The 23,180-nt window shown below is 39.3% G+C and overlaps 1 protein-coding gene and 1 pseudogene across 2 annotated transcripts in view; one reads left to right on the top strand and one right to left on the bottom strand.

The window, feature by feature from the left end:
• CCDC73 (coiled-coil domain containing 73) overlaps positions 1 to 23,180 on the bottom strand; it is a 192,522-nt gene that overhangs the window by 137,794 nt on the left and 31,548 nt on the right. The window contains exon 2 of one of the 2 annotated variants that reach the window (XM_008955871.4): positions 18,216 to 18,365. In XM_008955871.4, the coding sequence (XP_008954119.4) occupies positions 18,216 to 18,350 (135 nt within the window). In that variant the 5' untranslated portion in view covers positions 18,351 to 18,365. Of the gene's footprint in view, positions 1 to 18,215; positions 18,689 to 23,180 lie in introns of those variants that run through there. The other variant, XM_055094262.2, reaches the window with a different exon arrangement.
• Positions 16,340 to 16,723, top strand: LOC106635247 (large ribosomal subunit protein eL34-like; annotated as a pseudogene).

Below are 23,180 nucleotides of genomic sequence, written 5' to 3' on the forward strand. Positions count from 1 at the left end.
CTGTCTGGATGATCTGTCCAATGTTGAAAGTGGAGTGTTGAAGTCTCCAACTATTATTGTATGAAAGTCTATCTCTCTCTTTAGCTCTAGTAACATTTGTTTTAAACATACGGGTGCTCCAGTGTTAATGCATATATTTTTACAACTGTTATATCCTCTTTCTGACTTGACTCCTTTATCATTATATAATGACCTTCTTTGTCCCTCAAAACACCTTCTTTGTTTTCTCAAAACAAAAACTATTTTGTCTGATATAAATATAGCTACTCCTGCTCTTTTTTGGTTTCCATTTGCATGGAATATCTTTTTCATTCCTTTATTTTTAGTCTATGTGTGACTTTATAGGTAAAGTGTGTCTCTTGTAGGTAACAGATTGTTGAGTCCTTTTTTTTAATCTATTCAGCCACTCTACATGTTCTTTATGTATTTATATATAATATATATTTATATATACTTTAAATTCTGGGTTACATGTGCAGAATGTGCAGTTCTGTTACATAGGTATTCACATGCCATGGTGGTTTCCTGCACCCATCAACCTGTCACGTACATTAGGTATTTCTCCTAATGTTATCCCTCCCCTAGTCACCCACCCCCCACAGGCCCCTGTGTGTGATGTTCCTCTCCCTGTGTCCATGTGTTCTCATTGTTCTACCCCCACTTATGAGTGAGAACATGTGGTGTTTGGTTTTCTGATCTTGTGATAGTTTGCTGAGAATGATGGTTTCCAGCTTCATCCATGTCCCTACAAAGGACATGAACTCATCCTTTCTTATGGCTGCATAGTATTCCATGGTGTATATGTGCCACATTTTCTTAATCCAGTCTATCATTGATGGACATCTGGGTTGGTTCCAAGTCTTTGCTATTGTGAATAGTGCCGCAATAACCATACGTGTGCATGTGTCTTTACAGCAGCATGATTTATAATCCTTTGGGTATATGCGCAGTAATGGCATGGCTGGGTCAAATGGTATTTCTAGTTCTAGATCCTTGAGGAATCGCCACACTGTCTTCCACAATGGTTGAACTAATTTACACTCCCACCAACAATGTGAAAGCATTCCTATTTCTCTACAACCTCTCCAGCATCTGCTGTTTTCTGACTTTTTAATGATCACCATTCTAACTGGCATGAGATGGTATCTCACTGTGGCTTTGATTTGCATTTCTCTAATGACCAGCAATGATGAACATATCTTCATAGGTCTCTTGGCTGCATAAATGTCTTCTTTTGAGAAGTGTCTGTTCACATCCTTTGCTCATTTTTTGATGGGGTTGTTTGCTTTTTTCTTGTATATTTGTTTGAGTTCTTTGTAGATTCTGGATATTAGCCCTTTGTCAGATGAGTAGATTGCAAAAATTTTCTCCCATTCTGTAGGTTGCCTGTTCACTCTGATGATACTTTCTTTTGCTGTGCAGAAGTTCTTTAGTTTAATTAGATCCCATTTGTCAATGTTGGCTTTTGTTGCCATTGCTTTTGGTGTTTTAGACATAAAGTCTTTGCCCACGCCTATGTCCTGAATGGTATTGCCCAGGTTTTCTTCCAGGATTTTTATGGTCCTCGGTCTTACATTTAAGTCTTTGATCCATCTTGAGTTGATTTTTGTATAAGGTGTAAGGAAGGGGTCCAGTTTCAGTTTTCTGCATATGGCTAGCCAGTTTTCCCAACACTATTTATTAAATAGAGAATCTTTTCCCCATCGCTTATGTGTGTCAGGTTTGTCAAAGATCAGATGGTGGTAGATGTGTGGTGTTATTTCTGAGGCCTCCATTCTGTTCCATTGGTCTATATATCTGTTTTGGTACCAGTACCATGCTGTTTTGGTTACTGTAGCCTTGTAGTATAGTTTGAAGTCAGGTAGCATGATGCCTCCAGCTTTGTTCTTCTTGCCCAGGATTGTCTTGTCAATGCGGGCTCTTTTTTGGTTCCATATGAACTTTAAAGTAGTTTTTTCCAATTCTGTGAAAAGGTCAGTGGTAGCCTGATGGGGACAGCATTGAATCTATAAATTACTTTGGGCAGTAAGGCCATTTTCACAATATTGATTCTTCCTATCCATGAGCATGTAAAAGAATAGAAATCACAACAAACTGTCTCTCAGACCATAGTGCAATCACATTAGAACTCAGGATTAAGAAACTCACTCAAACTCACTCAAACTACAGTTGTGTGTAGGTCCACACAACTACATGGAACAACCTGCTCCTGAATGACTGCTGGGTAAATAACGAAATGAAGGCAGAAATAAAGATGTTCTTTGAAACCAGTGAGAACAAAGAAACAATGTACCAGAATCTCTGGGACACATTTAAAGCAGTGTACAGAGTGTTTGTTTTTCCATTTGTTTGTGTCCTCTCTTATTTCCTTGAACAGTGGTTTGTAGTTCTCCTTGAAGAGGTCCTTCACATCCCTTGTAAGTTGGACTCCTAGGTATTTTATTCTCTTTGTAGTAACTGTGAATGGGAGTTCACTCATGACTTGGCTCTCTGTTTGTCTGTTATTGGTGTATAGGAATGCTTGTGATTTTTGCACATTGATTTTGTATCCTGAGACTTTGCTGAAGTTGCTTATCAGCTTAAGGAGATTTGGGGCTGAGATGATGGGGTTTTCTAAATATACAATCATGCCATCTGCAAACAGAGACAATTTGACTTCCTCTCTTCCTATTTGAATACCCTTTATTTCTCTCTCTTGCCTGATTGCCGTGGCCAGAACTTCCAATACTGTGTTGAATAGGAGTGGTGAGAGAGGGCATCCTTGTCTTATGCCAGTTTTCAAAGGGAATGCTTCCAGTCTTTGCCCATTCAGTATGATATTGGCTGTGGGTTTGTCCTAAATAGCTCTAATTATTTTGAGATACGTTCCATCGATACCTAGTTTATTAAGAGTGTTTAGCATGAAAGGCTGTTGAATTTTGTCAAAGGCCTTTTCTGCATCTCTTGAGATAATCATGTGGTTTATGTCATTTGTTCTGTTTATGTGATAGATTACATTTATTGATATGCATATGTTGAACCAGCCTTGCATCCCAGGGATGAAGACAACTTGATCGTGGTAGATAAGCTTTTTGATGTGCTGCTGGATTTGGTTTGCCAGTATTTTATTGAGGATTTTCGCATTGATGTTCATCAGGGATATTGGCCTAAAATTCTCTCTTTTTATTGTGTCTCTGCCAGGCTTTGGTATCAGAATGATGCTGGCCTCATAAAATGATTTAGGGAGGATTCCTTCTTTTTCGATCGGAATAGTTTCAGAAGGAATGGTACCAGCTCCTCTTTGTACCTCTGGTAGAATTCGGCTGTGAATCCGTCTGGTCCTGGACTTTCTTTGGTTGGTAGTCCATTAATTATTGCCTTAATTTCAGAATCTGTTATTGGTCTATTCAGAGATCAACTTCTTCCTGGTTTAGTCTTGGAAGGGTGTATGTGTCCAGGAATTTACCCATTTCTTCTAGATTTTCTAGTTTATATGCGTATAGGTGTTTATAGTATTCTCTGACAGTAGTTTGTATTTCTGTGGGATCAGTCGTCATATCCCCTTTATCATTTTTTATTGCGACTATTTGATTCTTCTCTCTTTTCTTCTTTATTAGTCTTGCTAGCAGTCTATCTACTTTGTTGATCTTTTCAAAAAACCAGCTCCTGGATTCATTAATTTTTTGAAGGGTTTTTTGTATCTCTATCTCCTTCAGTTCTTCTCTGATCTTAGTTATTTCTTGTCTTCTGCTAGATTTTGAATTTGTTTGCTCCTGCTTCTCTAGTTCTTTTAATTGTGATGTTAGGGTGTCAATTTTAGATCTTTCCTGCTTTATCTTGTGGGCATTTAGTGATATAAATTTCCCTCTATCCACTGCTTTAAATGTGTCCAAAAGACTCTGGTACATTGCGTCTTTGTTCTCATTGGTTTCAAAGAACATCTTTATTTCTGCCTTCATTTCGTTATGGACCCAGTAGTCATTCAGGAGCAGGTTGTTCAGTTTCCATGTAGTTGAGCAGTTTTGAGTGAGTTTCTTAATCCTGAGTTCTAATTTGATTGCCCTGTGGTCTGAGAGACAGTTTGTTGTGATTTCTGTTCTTTTACATTTGCTGAGGGTGTTTTACTTCCAATTATGTGGTCAATTTTAGAATAAGTGCGATGTGGTGCCAAGAAGAATGTATATTCTGTTGATTTGGGGTGGAGAGTTCTGTAGATATCTATTAGGTCTGCTTGGTGCAGAGCTGTGTTCAAGTCCTGGATATCCTTGTTAATTTTTTGCCTCATTGATCTAATATTGACATTGGGGTGTTAAAGTCTCCCACTATTACTGTGTGGGAGTCTAAGTCTCTTTGTAGGTCTCTAAGAACTTGGTTTATGAATCTGGGTGCTCCTGTATTGGGTGCATATATATTTAGGATAGTTAGCTCTTCTTGTTGAATTGATCCCTTTACCATTATGTAATGGCCTTCTTTGTCTCTTCTGATCTTTGTTTAAAGTCCAGGATTGCAACCCCTGGTTTTTTTTTTTTTTTGGGGGGGGTGATTTGTTTTGTTTTTGTTTTTTTTTTTTTTTTGCTTCCCATTTGCTTGGTATATCCTCCTCCATCCCTTTATTTTGAGCCTATGTGTGTCTCTGCATGTGAGGTGGGTCTCTTGAATACAACACACTGATGGGTCTTGACTCTTTATCCAGTTTGCCAGTCTGTGTCTTTTAGTTTGGGCATTTAGCCCATTTACATTTAAGGTTAATGCAATTATGTGTGAATTTGATTCTGTCATTATAATGCTAGCTGGTTATTTTGCCCATTAATTGATGTAGTTTCTTCATAGCATTGATGGTCTTTACAATTTGGCATGTTTTTGCAGGGACTAGTACCGTTTGTTCCTTTCCATGTTTAGTGCTTCCTTCAGGAGCTCTTGTAAGGCAGGCCTGGTGGTGACAAAATCTCTCAGCATTTGCTTGTTTGTAAAGGATTTTATTTCTCCTTCACTTATGAAGCTCAGTTTGGCTGGATATGAAATTCTGGGTTGAAAATTCTTTTCTTTAAGAATGTTGAATATTTGCCCCCACTCTCTTCTGGCTTGTAGAGTTTCTGCTGAGAGATCCGCTGTTAGTCTGATGGACTTCCCTTTGTGGGTAACCCAACCTTTCTTTCTGGCTGCCCTTAACATTTTTTCCTTCATTTCAACCTTGGTGAATTTGACAGTTATGTGTCTTGGGGATGCTCTTCTCAAGGAGTATCTTTGTGGTGTTCTCTGTATTTTCTGAATTTGAATGTTGGCCTGCCTTGCTAGGTTGGGGAAGTTCTCCAGGATAATATCCTGAAGAGTGTTTTCTAACTTGTTTCCATTCTTCCTGTCACTTTCAGGTACACCAAACGTAGATTTGGTCTTTTCACATAGTCTCATATTTCTTGGAGGCTTTGTTCATTTCTTTTCATTCTTTTTTCTCTAATCTTGTTTTCTCACTTTATTTCATTAATTTGATCTTCAATCACTGATATCCTTTCTTCAGCTTGATCGTATTGGCTACTCAAGCTTGTGTATGCTTCACGAAGTTCTCGTACTGTAGTTTTCAGCTCCATCAGGTCACTTAAGCTCTTCTCTACACTGGTTATTCTAGTTAGCCATTTGTCTAACTTTTCAAGGTTTTTTGCTTCCTTGCAATGGGTCAGAACATGCTCCTTTAGCTCGGAGAAGTTTGTTATTACTGGCCTTCTGAAGCCTACTTCTGTCGACTTGTCAAACTCATTCTCTGTCCAGTTTTGTTCCCTTGCTGGCGAGGAGTTGTGTTCCTTTGGAGGAGAAGAGGCATTCTGGTTTTTGGAATTCTCAGCCTTTCTGCTCTGGTTTCTCCCCATCTTTGTGGTTTTATCTACCTTTGGTCTTTGATGTTGGTGACCTACGGATGGTGTTTTGGTGTGAATGTCCTTTTTGTTGATGTTGATGCTATTCCTTTCTGTTTGTTAGTTTTCCTTCTAACAGACTGTCTCCTCAGCTGCAGGTCTGTTGGAGTTCGCTGGAGGTCCACTCCAGACCCTGTTTGCCTGGGTATCACCAGTGGAGGCTGCAGAACAGCAAATATTGCTCTCTGATCCTTCCTCTGGAAGCTTCGTCCCAGAGGGAGGGGCACCTGCCTATATGAGGTGTCTGTTGGTCCCTACTGGGAGATCTCCCAGTCAGGCTAAAGGGGGTCAGGGACCCATTTGAGGCAGTCTGTCTGTCATCAGAGCTTGAACACCATGCTGGCGGAACCAATGATGTCTTCAGAGCTGTCAGGCAGGGATGTTTAAGTCTGGAGAAGCTATCTGCTGCCTTTTGTTCAGATATGCCCTGCCACCAGAGGTGGAATCTAGAGAGGCAGTAGGCCTTGCTAAGCTGCAGTTGGCTCCACCCAGTTCAAGCTTCCTTGCTGCTTTGTTTAAACGGTGAGCACAGAACCACCTACTCAAGCCTCAGCAATGGCAGATGCCCCTCCCCCTGCCAAATTTCAGCATCCCAGGTCAATCTCAGACTGCTGCACTAGCAAGCAAGCAAGGCTCCATGGGCGTTGGACCTGCCGAGACAGGCACAGGAGGGAATCTCCTGGTCAGCCAGTTGCGAAGACCGTGGTAAAGCGCAGTATTTGCACAGGAGTGTACTGTTCCTCCAGGTACAGTCACATCTTCCCTTGGCTAGGAAAGGGAAATCCCCTGACCTCTTGCGCTTCCTGGGTGAGGCGACACCCCGCTCTGCTTCAGCTCGCCCTCCATGGGCTGCACCCACTGTCCAACCAGTCCCAACGAGATAAACCAGGTATCTCAGTTGGAAATGCAGAAATCACCCATCTTCTGCATCAGTCTCCCTGGGAGCTGTAGACCGAAGCTGTTCCTATTCAGCCATCTTGGAAGCCACCCACCCTACATGTTCTTATTGGAGAATTTAGTCCATTTACATTCAATGTTATTATTGATAAGTGAGGACTATCTCTCATCATTTTGTTATTTTTTTTTTTTCTGGTTGTTTTGTGGTTTTCCTTTTTTCTTCCTTCCTGTCTTTCTTTCAGTGAAGGTGATTTTTCTCTGGTGGTATTTTTTAATTCCTTGCTTTTTATTTTTGTGCATCTCTTGTATGGTTTTCAATTTGAGGTTACCATTAGGCTTGCAAATACTATCTTTAACCCATTATTTTAAAGTGATAACAAATTAATACTGATTGCATAAACAAACAAGCTAATTACCAAACAAGCAAAAGAAAACTTATAAAAACTCAATAATTTAACTTTGTCTCCTCACTTTTTACATTTTTGTTGTTTCCATTCATATCTTATTATACTGTCTATGTCTTGAAAAGCTGTTGTAGTTATTATTTTTAATTGGTTCATCTTTTCATCTTTCTACTTAAGATATAAGTAGTTTACACATCACACTTACAGTGTTATAATATTCTGTGTTTTTCTATGTACCTACTATTACCAGTGAGTTTTACCTTCAGATGATTTCTTATCACTGATTAACATCCTTTTCTTTTGGAATGAAGACTTCTCTTTAGCATTTCTTGTAGGACAGGTCTGGTGTTAATGAAATCCCTCAGCTTTTACTTATCTGGGTAAGTCTTTATTTCTCCTTCATGTTTGAAGGATATTTTCACTGTACGTACTATTCTAGGGTAAAAGCTTTTTTCCTTCAGCACTATAAATATGTCCTGGCCTGTAAGGTTTCCACTGAAAAGTCTGCTGCCAGATGTATTGGAGCTCCATGTATGTTATTTGTTTCTTTTATCTTGATGCTTTTAGGAATCTTTCTTTATCCTTGACCTTTGGGAGTGTGATTATTAAATGCCTCAAGGTAGTCTTCTTTGGGTTACATCTGCATGGTTTTCTATAACCTTCTTGTATTTGAATATTGATATTTTTCTAAAGGTTTGGGAAGTTCTCTGTTATTATCCCATTGAATAAACTTTCTACTCCTCTCTCTCTCTACGTCCTCTTTAAGGCCAAAAACACTTAGATTTGCCCTTTTGAGGCTATTTTCTCGATTTTGTATGTGTGTTTCTTTTTTCTCTGACTGTATATTTTCAAACAGCCTGTCTTCAAGCTCACTAATTCTTTCTTCTGCTTGATCAATTCTGCTATTATGAGACTCTGATGCATTCTTCAGTATGTCAATTGCATTTTTCAATTCCAGAATTTCTGCTTGACTCTTTTTTATTTCAATCTCTTTATTAAATTTATTTGGCAGAATTCTAAATTCTTCTGTGTTATCCTGAATTTCTTTGAGCTTCCTCAAAACAGCTATTTTGACTTCTCTGAAAGTTCACATGTCTCTGTTTCTCTGGGACTGGTCCCTGTTGCCTTATTAGTTTGTTTGGTGAGGTATGTTTTTCTGGATGGTCTTGATGCTTGTGAGTGTTCGTCAGTGTCTGGGCATTGAAGAGTGGGGTATTTTTTGTAGTCTTCACAGTCTGGCCTTTTTGTACCCATCCTTCTTGGGAAGGCTTTCCAGGTATTTGAAGGGACCTGAGTGTTGTGTTCTAAGTTTTTTGTCACTGCAACCGCATCTGCACTAGGGGGCACCACAAGCCCAGTAACGATGTAGTTCTTGTAGACTCAGAAGTATTGCCTTGGTGGTCTTGGATAAGATCCAGAAGAATTATCTGAATTACCAAGCAGGGACTCATTCTCTCCTCTTACTTTTTTTTTTTTCTTTTTTTTTTTGAGACGGAGTCTCGCTCTGTCGCCCAGGCTGGAGTGCAATGGCACAATCTTGGCTCACCACAACCTCCACCTCCCGGGTCCAAGCCATTCTCCTGCCTCAGCCTCCCAAGTAGCTGGGATTACAGGCACTGACCACTACGCCCGGCTAATTTTTTGTATTTTTAGTAGGGACGGGGTTTCACTGTGTTGGCCAGCCTGGTCTCAAACTCCTGACCTCGTGATCCGCCTGCCTCAGCCTCCCAAAATGCTGGGATTACAGGCGTGAGCCAACGCTCCTGGCCTCTACTCTCACTTTCTACCAAATAAATGGATTATCTCTCTGTGCTGAGCTTCCTGGAGTTGGGGGACAGGTGACACAAGCACCCCTGTGACGACCACCACTGGGACTGCACTGGGTCAGACCTGAACCCAGTACAGCACTGGGTCTTACCCAAGGCCTGCTATAGCCACTACCTGACTACCACCAGTGTGCACTCAAGGCCTTAGGGATCTACAATCACCAGGTGGCAAAGCCAGGCAGTCTTGTATCCTTCTTTTCAGGGAAGTGACTCTCCCTGAGCTCTAGGCAGGTCCATGCCATCCAGGAGCCAGGGCCCAGAGTCAAAAACCTAAGAAATCCACCTGGTGCTCTATTCCACTGTGGCTAAGCTGGCACCAAAACCACAAGACAAGGTTCTTCCCGTTCTTCCCTCAACTTTCCCAAAGCAGAGGAATCTCTCCCCATGGCCACCACCACCACAGCCAACAGGGAGTATTGACAGGGTACCACTGATGTTCACTTAAGGCCTAAGTCCAGGCCAGGACACACCCTTCAGGACAGTGGGCTCCCCTCTGGCCCAGGGTAGGTCCAGAGATGCTGTCCATGAGCCAATGCCTGGAATTGGGAACCCCTAGAGCCCACTTGGTGCTCTTCCCCACTGTGGCCAAGCTGGTACCTAAGCTGCAAGAAAAGTTCCCTTTATTCTTCCCCCTCCTTTTCTCAAGTGGAAGGGGTCTCTCCTCATAGCCACCATAGCTGTGAATATGCTGGATCACACCTGAAGCCAGCATGTCTGAGTCTCGCCCAAGGACCACAGCATGTATTACCTGGTTATTGCTGCCGATTATTCAAGGCCCAAGGGCTCTTAAGTTAGCACGTAGTGAATCCTGCCAGAACTGAATCCTTCCCTTCAAGGCAGCAGGTTTCCTGTCTAATCCAGGATGTGTCTAGAAATGTTGTCTGGGAGTTAGGGCCTGGAATGGGAGCCTGATAACTCTGCCCAGTGCCCTATCCTACTGTGGCAAAGCTGGTATCCAAGTTGCAAAACAAAATCCTCTTACCTCTTCCCTCTCCTCTCTTCAAGCAGGAAGGAGTCTCTTTGGGAGCTGTACACTGCACTGCCTGGGGTTGAAGAGGGGTGGCATAAGCACTCCCTTTGCCACCCCGACTGGTGTGTCACTGGGTCGCATACTCTCTCCAATGGCTCCGAGACCAGTCCAAGTCCACTGGCTCTGAGACCAGTACAGCACTAGGACTTGCCTAGGAAGTGTAGTCCTTGTGGCCTAGATTGGTGTTATTTGGAAACTCCCCAGCGGCAAGGCTTGCTGAAACTCAAGTTCAAACCACTGGGATGGGTCATTCGCCTCTGGCTAGGGCTAGCCTGAATGCACCCCCCATAGACACCAGCTGAGTTCCGCCTGGTGTTGGCAGCACTGAGTTCCCACAGTTGCTGCACTCTCCTTGAACCGCACAGATTGTTTCTCCACATCATGTGGCCACTGCAGGGGCTGGGGGAGGGGTGGAGTTGGAGATTCAAGACTGTCTTTCCAACTCCCTTCAGTGCCTCTTTCAGCAATATGAAGTTAAAACCAGGTACTGTGATCACTTCATTTTTGGTCTGTATGAAGGTGCTTTTTTGTGTAGTTGTCAAATTTGGTGTTCCTGCAGGAAGGACAATTGGTAGAATCTTCTATTTGGCCATCTTGCCCCCACCCTCAAAACTTAGTAATTTAAAACAATATTTTATTAGGTCTCACAATTCTGTACAATGATCGGGCTTAGCAAGACAGGTCTGCTTCACATGCTATGGATAAGGTCATTCATGCAGAAGCATTTATATGGTAGCTTGGCTAGGGCTGAAATGACAGTGACTTCCGCTCACACTCCAGTGTCTTTCCCCATGTAGCTTCTCATAATTAAATAATCTATTTTGAACTTTATGACATAGCTCTGGCTTCCAAGAGGATCTGTTCTAAGAGAAAAAGCCCCAGTGTGAGAGTACTTACCAAGCCTCTGCTTAGTAACATGCTTGCTAATATTTCGTTGGCCAAGAAAGTCACATGACCTGGGCTAAGTTAATGTGGGAGTGCTCTACTCAAGGACATGAAATATGGTTCATTGGGAGCCACAAATATAACAGCATCATTTATTTACTGCCTGTTCACAGATATTTAGACTGTTTATAATTTTTCCCATTACAACAGTATAGTAAATATCACTGTAGCAAAATATTTGCCCAAGTAAGCTCAAACAAAAAATTATCCTAGATAAAAATATAAACTGTTCAGACTTAATGATCGTGAAATTTTAAATTCCAGTTTAAACAGATAAAACTGAATTTCTATCCATTATCTATATTAATTTACATCAAAAAGGAAAAAATACAGTCGTACTCATTCCTGAAAACTCCAGCCAATGCTGGAAATCATCAATCTAAGTATTTTTCCAATCTGGGAATCAAAAACTGATTATCTCATTTTTGTTTTAATCTGCATTTATTTTATTAGTAGTAAAGTTAAGCATATTTTTGTACATTTTATGATTACTTGTATTTCTTCATCCTGTTCATTTTTCTGTTGGGTTGTTTTGATTTGGAATATTTTGTAAATAAGATATTGATTTTTTTATTATTTTGCATGTTGCAAATATTTTCTCTGCATCACTTTTTTTTTTAAGAGACAAAGTCTTGCTTGTCATCCATGCTGGACTGCAGTGGTACAATCACAGCTCACTGTAACCCCGAACTGCTGGGATTAAGTGATCCTCCTGCCTCAGCCTCCTGCCCAGGTAGCTAGGACTATGGGCACATGCCATCATGTCCAACTAATTAAAAATTTTTCTTGTAGAGAAAGGGTCTCATTATATTGCCCAGGCTGGCCTCCAACTCCTGGCCTCAAGTGATTGATCCTCCCACCTCAGCCTCCCAAAGCACTGGAATTACAGGTATGAGCCACTGTGCCTGGCCAGTCACTTTTTTTTAACTTTATGATGGCTATTATCCTGTAAGAGCTAAGAATCTAGTCATCATATCCAGCCATTTTTTCCTTTATGAAGGATAATCTCTATGCCCAAGAATATAAGAATTGTTTCTTATGTTTTCTAGTATTTGTATAGTGTTTTTCTTCGCATTTAGTTTTTCTTTTCTGCTTTTTTTTTTTTTTTTTTTTTTGAGACAAGCTCTTGCCGTGTCACCCAGGCTGCAGTGCAGTGACACGAACAAGCTCACTGCAGCCTTGACCTTCTGGCAAGTGATCCTCCTACCTCAGCCTTCCAAGTAGCTGGGACTACAGGCATGCATCACCACACCCAGCTAAAATTTTGTTTTCTTTTTTTTTGAGACAGAGTCTCACTCTTTAGCCCAGGCTGGAGTGCAGTGACGTGATCTTGGCTTACTGCAACCTCCACCTCCTGGGTTCAAGTGATTCTTCTGCCTCAGCCTCCCGAGTAGCTGGGATTACAAGCACCCATCACCCTGCCCAGCTCATTTTTTGTATCTTTAATAGAGATGGGGCTTCACCATGTTGGCCAGGCTGGTCTCGAACTCCTGACCTCAAGTGATTAGCCCACCTCAGCCTCCCAAAGTGCTAGGATTACAGGTGTGAGCCACCACGCCTGGGTCCCAAATAAAATTTCTTAAGATTTTTTGTTGAGATAGGGTCACATCATGTTGCCCAGGTTGTTTTCAAACTTCTGGCTTCAAGTGATCCTCCCACCTCAGCCTACCAAAGTGCTAGGATTACAGGTGTGAGGCACCACATCCAGCCCTGGGTTTTATTTTTGTGTATAAGGTATGTATGAATGCTCCTAATACCACTTACTGACTATTGTTCTTTTCACCCATTGAATTGACTTATCTTTTTAACGATTTATGTATTCCTGCAACTATGTCACATTTTAAATTATTACAGCATTTGAACATGGTTTAATATCTGCTAGAGCAAGTAGAACTTCATTCTTCTCTTTTGAAAATGTTATTGGCTATTCTCATGCATTTTTCTTAAATATATAACTTTAGAATCATCCTACCAAGCTCTAAAAACCACTGCATTAGGTTTTGATTAGCACTGTATTAAATTTGGGGATCTTTTGAAGGAAACTCTAGAAATGAAAAAGGTAATCATTGAAATTAAAAACTCTAAGCAAGGTTAGATAGCAGGTAAAAACACCTGAAGAGACAATTAGAAAACAACAAAATGAATTACACAGAACTCAGTACACAGAGGCAAATAGGAAGAAATATAAGAGAGTTAAGAGTCAGAAAGGATAAATGACATGGGCCAATATGCTGTCTATTTGGGGTTCAAGAAAAAGATAATAGAGAAAATAAGGGGCAATACTCAAAAAAACCACAGCTGAAGTTTTTCATAACATTCAGGCATCAAAATGAGTCTCTAAAAATATAGATAAATCCACACATAGACACATTAAAAATAAAGATCATCAATGACAAACAGATCTTAAGAGCAAATAGAAATGATGGATTACCTAGAGGAAAAATTCAATTGACAGAAAACTTCTAAATAGCAGCAAAAGAACTCAACAAAATCTCTTTAAAATACTGACAGAACACAAATGTAATCTACAATTTCATGGCAAAATAAAGACATTTTTCTGGAAAAAGAAAAAGGAAAGGCTAAAAGAGTTTACCATTAACAGACTTTTTAGCATTGAATTCCAGGAATGTCAATTAGCTGGACCAGTTTCCAGAGTACACAGAAGATGGCTTCAACTTTTTTTTTTCTTTTTTTTTTTCTGAGACAGAATCTTGCTCTGTCACCCAGGCTGGAGCACAATGGCACGATCTTGGCTCACTGCAACCTCTGTCTCCCGGATTCAAGCGATTCTCCTGCCTCAACCTCCCACGTAGCTGGGATTACAGGCACCCATCACCATGCCCAGCTAATTTTTGTATTTTTAGTAGAGACAGGGTTTCACCATGTTGGCCAGGCTGGCCTCGATCTCCTGACCTCGTGATCCACCCACCTCAGCCTCCCAAAGTGCTGGGATTACAGGTGTGAGTCACCGCACCCAGCCGGCTTCGACATTTTTTATCAGGATAAAAACTTAGGAAAATAATTAAGACCTTAAATTATCCTTTCAGAGGCCAGGCATGGTGGCTCACCCGTGTAATCCCAGCACTTTGGGAGGCTGAGGTGGGTGGATCACGAGGTCAGGAGATCGAGGCCAGCCTGGCCAACATGGTGAAACCCTGTCTCTACTAAAAATACAAAAATTAGCAGGGCGTGGTGGTGCATGCCTGTAATCCCAACTACTCAGGAGGCTGAGGCAGGAGAATCGTTTGAACCCAGGAGGCGGAGGTTGCAGTGAGCTGAGATCGTGCCACTGCTCTCCAGCCTGGGTGACAAAGCAAGACTCCATCTCAAAAAATATATATATATATGTGTGTATATATATATATCTCCATATATATATGTGTATATATATATCTCCATATATATATGTGTATATATATATATCTCCATATATATGTGTGTATATATATCTCCATATATATGTGTATATATATCTCCATATATATGTGTATATATATCTCCATATATATCTATATATATATCTCTATATATCTATATATCTCCATATATATCTATATATATCTCTCCATATATATCTATATATATATCTCCATATATATCTATATCTATATATATCCTTTTAAAGGTTATTTACAACGTCAAGTCCAAGATAATTTATTACAATTGTATATTTTCTGTCTACCATTTGGGAAGATGTAAAGCCTATTTCTATTTATTTAGTCATTACCCTTAAAATTTTAATATTCCTACTTAACTGAAGAATATCTGTAGTTGGTCAGTATCTTTATATCTTCCGAACGATACAAGAACCTAAGAATCAGTCCCATCCAGGCTTAACAGTAAAGTGTTTTAATTCTACTTTTTTATCTTCAAAAACTAAATATAATTATTCATTTTTAATTGTATCTTAATCTTTTTTGCACTCTGTTTTAAATGCTAAATAAAAAGATCTCTTCAGAAACTATTAAGGAGAAGTATTAAAAATTTGCAATAAAGATTTGGGAGGGCATGAGACAAAATCAGTATCTCATAAGTAGTTCCTGAATAAGATCTGTTCTTGCTTGTCACACATGCCTGCAAAATGTCTGGTACAAGAATATGCACAGCAATATGAATAGCAACTGTATTCATAAAAACCAACAACTGAAAATCCCTTAGGTATCCATAACTATGTTAATGAAAACAACAAACTATGGTACATTTATATTATAGATACTATTCAATGATAAAAACGAACTGACTACAAACACACACAACAAGAATAAATCTCAAAAATACTACACTGAGTTAAAAAAAACTTACACAAAAAAATATACTGAATGATTCCCTTTATATAAAAATCTAGAACAGAGATAAGCTAATCTTTAGTGAAAAAAAATAGAACAGGGGCTGCCTCTGGATGAAAAGGGGTGAAGAATTTTATTCTACATAAATTTTATATTGAAAGAAAAAATAAACAAATATTATTAAAATCCAGTTAATAATATACATACTGAAGCATATAATTTCCAACTTATTTGGAAATGAATCCCAAAAATAAGACCAATGACAGATAGATATACTATGAGATCAAGCATAGAATCTGATTAGTAGGTACATTAGGTTACTATTACTACTGTAACAAATAACAACAAACTTAGTGGCTTAAAACAACTCAAATTTATTCTGTTGCAGTTCTGGAGGTCAGAAGTCCAAGGTATCTGCAGGGCGGCATACCTTCTACAGTCTCTGGGGGAGAATCCATTTCCTTGCTTCTTCCAGCTTCCACTTACATATGCTCCTTTGTTCATAGCATCTTCCTCCATCTTCAAAGCTAGCAGCATAACATCTTCCAATCGCTTTCTCTTCGACTATAACCTTTAGTTCCACTATCACATCTCTTTCTCAGACTCTGATTCTCCTGTCTCCCTCTTATATGAATGCTTATGAGTACTCTGGGCCCATTCGAATAATCCAGCATAATCCCTCCATCTCAAAATGCTTAATTTAATCACACCTACAAAATTCCTTTTGCCATATAAGGTAACATATTCACAGGTTCTTGAAATTAGGACATGGACATGCTTGGGTGCCATATTCTGTCTACCACAATGGGTATATGGGTGTTCACTGTAAAGTTCTTTCAAGTATTACGTATGTTTGAAATTTTCCTACTAAAATGTTGAGGGGGAAATCTAGGAATACAGGTCAAGTACTGCCATCAGGGTAAATGGGAAAAACAGTAACAGTCTTTTTCTAATGAAAGTAAGGGATTTTTTCCCCTTTTTAAGAAGAAAGCTCGCTTTTCAATGAGGAATTTGATTGCTAGTATTATATACTTTTACATTTGATTATTAAAAACATTTTCCTCTTCATCCAGGGATGGCATCTGGATGCACTCAAAATGGTCCAGCATTTGACGTATCATCATGGGCTTTCCTACAATACAGCCTCTAACAAAACTAGGCTGTGCCAAACCCCTGGTAATAGAATTGTTTACCTTTATACCAAGAAGGTTAGGAAAGCACCAAAATCTCCACGTGGCATGCCTCCAAGTAGATTTCAAGGAGTTTGTGCTGTGAGACCTAAAGTTCTTATGAGGTTATCTTGAAAAAATGTGTCAGCAGAGCCTATGGTGGTTCCATGTATGCTAATTGTGTCCATGACAGGATCAAACATGCTTTCTTCATCAAGGAGCAGAAAATCCTTGTGAAAGTGTTGAAGGCACAAGCACAGAGTTTGAAAGCTAAATTTTAAAATGAAGCTTTCTTGGGTAATAAAAGAAAAAAAAACGCTATTCCTTTTCTAATCTGAAATTTTTCAGAAAATTTTTAAAGGAAGCATATTTTTTAAGTTGGAAATATAAACAGACCAAAGTATAAAATTTAAAACATAATAAAACAGAATACTAAGATTTAAATAGTGACCAGAAGTTGTTTCACTTAGGAAAGATAACATTTTAAGCTAATTTTACAAAAACAGTTCTTTATAATACTTACCCAAAATACCATTTTTAGCAGAATTTCATCTTAAAACAGACTTTTATTACAATAATAAGTAGCTTTAAATAGGATGAACACTGTGGTATTTAAATTTTGTTATTGTAACAATAAATTTCAATATTTTAAAATCCTAGAACAATATTTGTATTATTATATAATAAAAATGTTGTTTCAGATCTTTTTCTCTCATTTATAGCTTATTTTCAGAAAGTCAGTAAATTCTATTGATTCTTCTTTCTGCCTCTTCTGTTCTATCTTCATGGTCATATATATGTCCTAGTGAACTCATTTCTATATTCTTATTGCAATAGTTTTATGGTTTTTTTTTTCTCTCCAGAATCTTCCAAGCTCCAATCTATCCTATATAGAGTTAAAATTTAGACCCATACAAGTCTGAGAAATAAAATGCTTTTTAATGGGATTTGCACAATATAGATATCCTGCTGAAACCCACATTTTTTCCTTTTTTTTTTTTTTTTTTTTCCTTGAGATAGAGTCTTGCTCCGTCACCCAGGCTGTAGTGCAGTGGCGTGATCTTGGCTCACTGCAACCTCCACCTCCTGGGTTCAAGCAATTCTTATGCCTCAGCCTCCTGAGCAGCTGGGACTACAAGCATGCGCCACCATATCCAGCCAATTTTTTGTATTTTTAGTAGAGACAGGGTTTCACCATGTTGGCCAGGCTGGTCTCGAACTCCTGGCCTCAAGTGATCCACCTGCCTCGTCTTTTACAATTTTATACTAGACATATCCTTTAAGAAAAAATCACAGTTATCACTTTTTTAAATAAAGATATTTGATTCTTTCAACCCAGAATATTTACTACATACATTTATTTTGTCACTTAATCATATACTGCCTTGTTTCATTATTTAATCATTTCATAGGCATCTATATAATAACCTTAACAAAAATGTAATCTCCCCAAGAGCGATTATTTTTCATCAGCCATGTGTCTAAAGAGGGTGCTATCTGTGCACTCCCAGGGACTCAATAAATACTAGCTGACTTATCAAGTACTTAATCTGAAAACTCTTCTTTTATTTTGTGCTTTAGTTTCCAAATTCTTATTTCCCATTCCCTGATCATTTACTTAATCTGTCCTATTCTCTTTTACTTCATTAATTGGACTATATATTTTATTTCTAAACAAGAGGGATTTTTTAGGCTTTTTATTCTTTAAAAAACAATAAACTGAACAAAATCAAGTTTTCTTATTTAACAAAAGCATTTTAAAAAGGAGCTTACCCTTCTCATACGCAATTCTTCTAATGCCTCCAGTAAACTTGTTTTGAAATCTAATAGCTGAATAGAAAACAATGTCTCTGAAGAACTTTGAAGAGTAAAAGTAGATGATGACTCAGTATTGAAGTTGCTTTCCATATTAATATTTATTTCCTGTAATGTAAAAAGGTCTTAACTGAAAAAAAATTATCTAGGTTTTTCAAGTAAAAGCATAGTTACCATAAAAATATAACTATAAACCATAAAAATAAAAATATACCAAAAAAAATCCCATAATCCTCCAATTTCAGCACTGAATAACAGTTGTGTCATCACTCCACTCTAATGTTGACCAAAAAAACACTTAGCAAAAATGGTATTATTCTGTTTCCCTATGGTTGAAGCTTTTTCTGGTAGCTGAGTACCCTCAAAGGCTAAATTTTCTTCCCCTAAAGACCCATCTTCTAAAGGCTGGGTTCATGATGTTGCAGGCAAGTTGCTTCATGCCAAAGCTGGGATACACATTCTGCTTCCTAAACTTTGCCTTGACATAAAGCTTCTTTGCAAAGATGATATGAATAGTAACATGCAATCTTTAAACTCAACATAGTTGGAAGACGAAGGCTGGAAAAATTGCCTTTTATTAAAAACCAAGATAGTTAAATATTTTTCTCAACCCAGAAAATGTATGAGTCAGGCTGCAAGAAACTTTTCAACTTTTCAGTATGAAACAATGATCAATTCACAGGTAGTTGCAAAAGAATGTACGGTGAAGTCCTATACACCATTCTCTCAATAACCCCCGCAAATGTTAACATCTTGTATAACAAGAGTACAATATTAAAAATGTGCATCTGACTTTGGTACAATCCACGGAGCTTATTAGCACTTTACCAGTTATACATGTACTTATTTGTGTGCATGTGTCTGTGTGTATATATGCTTTTGGCAAGTTTATCATATTTATAGCTTCATATAACTATGACCTCAATTTAAGATACAGAACTCTAGCATCAATACAAGCTTCTTCAAGCAGCTTCTTTGTGGTCATACCCACTCTCTTCCCCCATCCTTAACTCTGAGAAAATACTAATCTGTTATCTATCTCCGTAATTTTGTTGTTTCAGGAGTGCTCATAAATGGAATCACACATCATGTAACCTATAGCTTTTTTTTTAAGGTTCATCCAGATGGTTACATGTATCAGTAATTCATTCCTTTTTATTGTTTAGTAGTATTTCATGGTATGAATGTATTATTTACTTAACTACTCACCCACTGAATAACATTTTAGTAGTTTCCAGTTTGTGACTATTATGAATAAAGGTGCTATAAACATTTATGTACACATTTCTCTGTGACCATAATTTTTCATTCCTTAGAGATAAATGCCCAAGAGTAAAATTGTTGAGTTGAGTGAATATTGAGTCCATTTTTAGTTGTAAAGGAAACTGCCACATTATTTTCCAGAGTGGCTGTACCATTTTCCATTCCCACTGGCAATGTACAAGTAATACAGTTTCTCCAAATTTCCACCAGCATTTGCTGTTATCACTATTGTTTTTATTTTAGCCATTCTGATAAGTATTATACTAATAAGCATTCTCCAGAGAAACAGAATAGGATGGGTATGTGTGTGTATATATGGGGGGGTGTATGTATATATGTGCAAAAGACTCATATGCACATATATATAGACACAGACCTACACACACACACGCAGAGAGAGAGAGATTTTAGGGAACTGGCTTACACAATTGTGGCGGCTGACAACTCTGAAATCTTTAGGGCTGACCAGCAGGCTAGAGACTCAGGAAAGAGTGGATGTTGTAGCTCAAGTCCAAAAGCAGTCTGGAAGCAAAATTCCCACTTCCTTGGACAACCCTAACCTTTTTCTCTTAAGGCCTTCAACTGATTGGATGAGGCCCACCCACATTATGGAGAGTAATTTGCTTTACTCAAAGTCTGCTGATTTAAATGTTAATCACAGCCATAAAATGCCTTCACAACATTATGTAGACTGGTGTTTGACCCAATATCTGGGTACTACAACCTAGCCAAGTTGACACATAAAATTAACAGCAGTGTGCATGAAAGAAACTTTCTAAAAGGAAAATTTCCATTCCTGAAAATGATGAGGTATGTTATTTGGACCAATCCTCCTACTAAAAATAACTAAAAATTCTAAATAAAACATTTTAAAATCTTCTCAAAACCATCAAAGACTGAAAAGATAATAAAAAATTATGGAATCAAATTCTAAATTCTGAAAGAGACCAAGAACCAAGAAGCAGACCAAGCACTAACAGCTATCTTTACCCTGTGGGCATTTGGCAAATGAAGCAAAATTAAACTATAGCCCTTATGGAGTCTGATTTAAAATGTATGAAATTCAAACTTAGGGCTTACCAAAGTCTAATAAGAGACTCACTACATTAAGTAGAATTCAAAAGAGTTAAACTCTCAGGTAAGGCTGAACCAAAAGTAACCCACCTTCTACAGGAGAGGTGCCTTGGTGTCAAGCAAATAAAGTGTAAAGGAAAAGAAAAGGGAGGGAGAGACAAAGAAAGAGAAGAGGAGAAAGATGGCCAAATATGAACAGCTCCAGTCTACAGCTCCCAGCATGAGCGACGCAGAAAACGGGTGATTTCTGCATTTCCAACTGAGGTACTGGGTTCATCTCACTGGGGCGTGTCAGACAGTGGATGCAGCACACCGAGTGAGAGTGGAAGCAGGGTGAGGCATCGCCTTACCCAGGAAGTGCAAGGGGTCAGGGAATTCCCTTTCCTAGCCAAGGGAAGCCGTGACACACAGCACCTGGAAAATCGAGTCACTCCCACCCTAATACTGCACTTTTCCAAGGGTCCTAGCAAACGGCACACCAGGAAATTATATCCTGCACCTGGCTCGGAGGGTCCCACACCCATGGAGCCTCGCTCGTTGCTAGCACAGCAGTCTGAGACCTAACTGCAAGGCGGCAGTGAGGCTGAGGAAGGGTGCCCACCATTGCTGAGGCTTGAGTAGGTAAACAAAGCAGCCAGGAAACCCAAACTGGGTGGAGCCCACCGCCGCTCAAGGAGGCCTGCCTGCCTCTGTAGACTCCACCTCTGTGGGCAAGGCATAGCCGAACAAAAGGCAGCAGCAACCTCTGCAGATTTCACTGTTCCTGTCTGACAGCTTTGAAGAGAGTAGTGGTTCTCCTAGCACAGAGTTTGAGATCTGAGAATGGACAGACTGCCTCCTCAAGTGAGTCCCTGACCCCTGAGTAGCCTAACTGGGAGGCCCCCCAGTAGGGGCAGACTGACACCTCACATGGCCGGGTACCCCTCTGAGACGAACCTTCCAGAGGAACGATCAGGCAGCAACATTTGCTGTTCAGCAATATTCACTGTTCTGCAGCCTCCGCTGCTGATACCCAGGCAAACAGGGTCTGGTGTACCTGAAAGGGTATTGAGTGGACGTCCAGCAAACTCCAACAGACCTGCAGCTGAGGGTCCTGACTGTTAGAAGGAAAACTAACAAACAGAAAGGACATCCACACCAAAACCCCATCTGTATGTCACCATCATCAAAGACCAAAGGTAGATAAAATCAAAATGATGGGAAAAAAACAGAGAAGAAAAGCTGAAAATTCTAAAAATCAGAGCACCTCTCCCCCTCCAACGGAACGCAGCTCCTCGCCAGCAAAGGAACAAAGCTGAATGGAGAATGACTTTGACGAGTTGAGAGAAGAAGGCTTCAGATGATCAAACTTCTCCAAGCTAAAGGAGGAAGTTCGAACCCATCACAAAGAAGCTAAAAACCTTGAAAAAGATTAGACAAATGGCTAACTAGAATAACCAGTGTAGAGAAGTCCTTAAATGACCTGATGGAGCTGAAAACCATGGCACGAGAACTACGTGATGAATGCACAAGCTTCAGTAACGGATTTGAGCAACTGAAAGAAAGGGTATCAGTGATTGAAGATCAAAAGAATGAAACAAAGCAAGAAGAGAAGTTTATAGAAAAAACAGTAAAAAGAAATGAACAAAGCCTCCAAGAAATATGGGACGATGTGAAAAGACCAAATCTATGTCTGACTGGTGTACCTGAAAGTGACAGGGAGAATGGAACCAAGTTGGAAAACACACTTCAGGATATTATCCAGGAGAACTTCCCCAACCTACCAAGGCAGGCCAACATACAAATTCAGGAAATACAGAGAACACCACAAAGATACTCCTCGAGAAGAGCAACTCCAAGACACATAATTGTCAGATTCACCAAAGTTGAAATGAAGGAAAAAATGTTAAGGGCAGCCAGAATAAAACGTCGGGTTACCCACAAAGGGAAGCCCATCAGACTAACAGCAGATCTCTCAGCAGAAACTCTACAAGCCATAAGAGACTGTGGGCCAATATTCAACATTCTTAAAGAAAATAATTTTCAACCCAGAATTTCATATCCAGCCAAACTATGCTTCATAAACGAAGGAGAAATAAAATACTTTACAGACAAGGAAATGCTGAGAGATTTTGTCACCACCAGGCCTGCCCTACAAAAGCTCCTGAACGAAGCACTAAACATGGAAAGGAACAACCAGTACCAGCCACTGCAAAAACATGCCAAAATGTAAAGACCATCGATGCTAGGAAGAAACTGCGTAAACTAACAAGCAAAATAACCAGCTAACATCATAATGACAGAATCAAATTCACACATAACAATATTAACCTTAAATGTAAATGGGCTAAATGCTCCAATTAAAAGACACAGACTGGCAAGTTGGATAAAGGGTCAAGACCCATCAGTTTGCTGTATTCAGGAGACCCATCTCATGTGCAGAGACACACATAGGCTCAAAATAAAGGGATGGAGGAAGATCTACCAAGCAAATGGAAAACAAAAAAAAGCAGGGGTTGCAATCCTAGTCTCTGATAAAACAGACTTTAAACCAACAAAGATCAGAAGAGACAAAGAAGGCCATTATATAATGGCAAAGGGATCAAT

This window comes from Pan paniscus, chromosome 9 (genome assembly GCF_029289425.2).
Source record: "Pan paniscus chromosome 9, NHGRI_mPanPan1-v2.0_pri, whole genome shotgun sequence".
NCBI classification, from domain to species: Eukaryota; Metazoa; Chordata; class Mammalia; order Primates; family Hominidae; genus Pan; species Pan paniscus.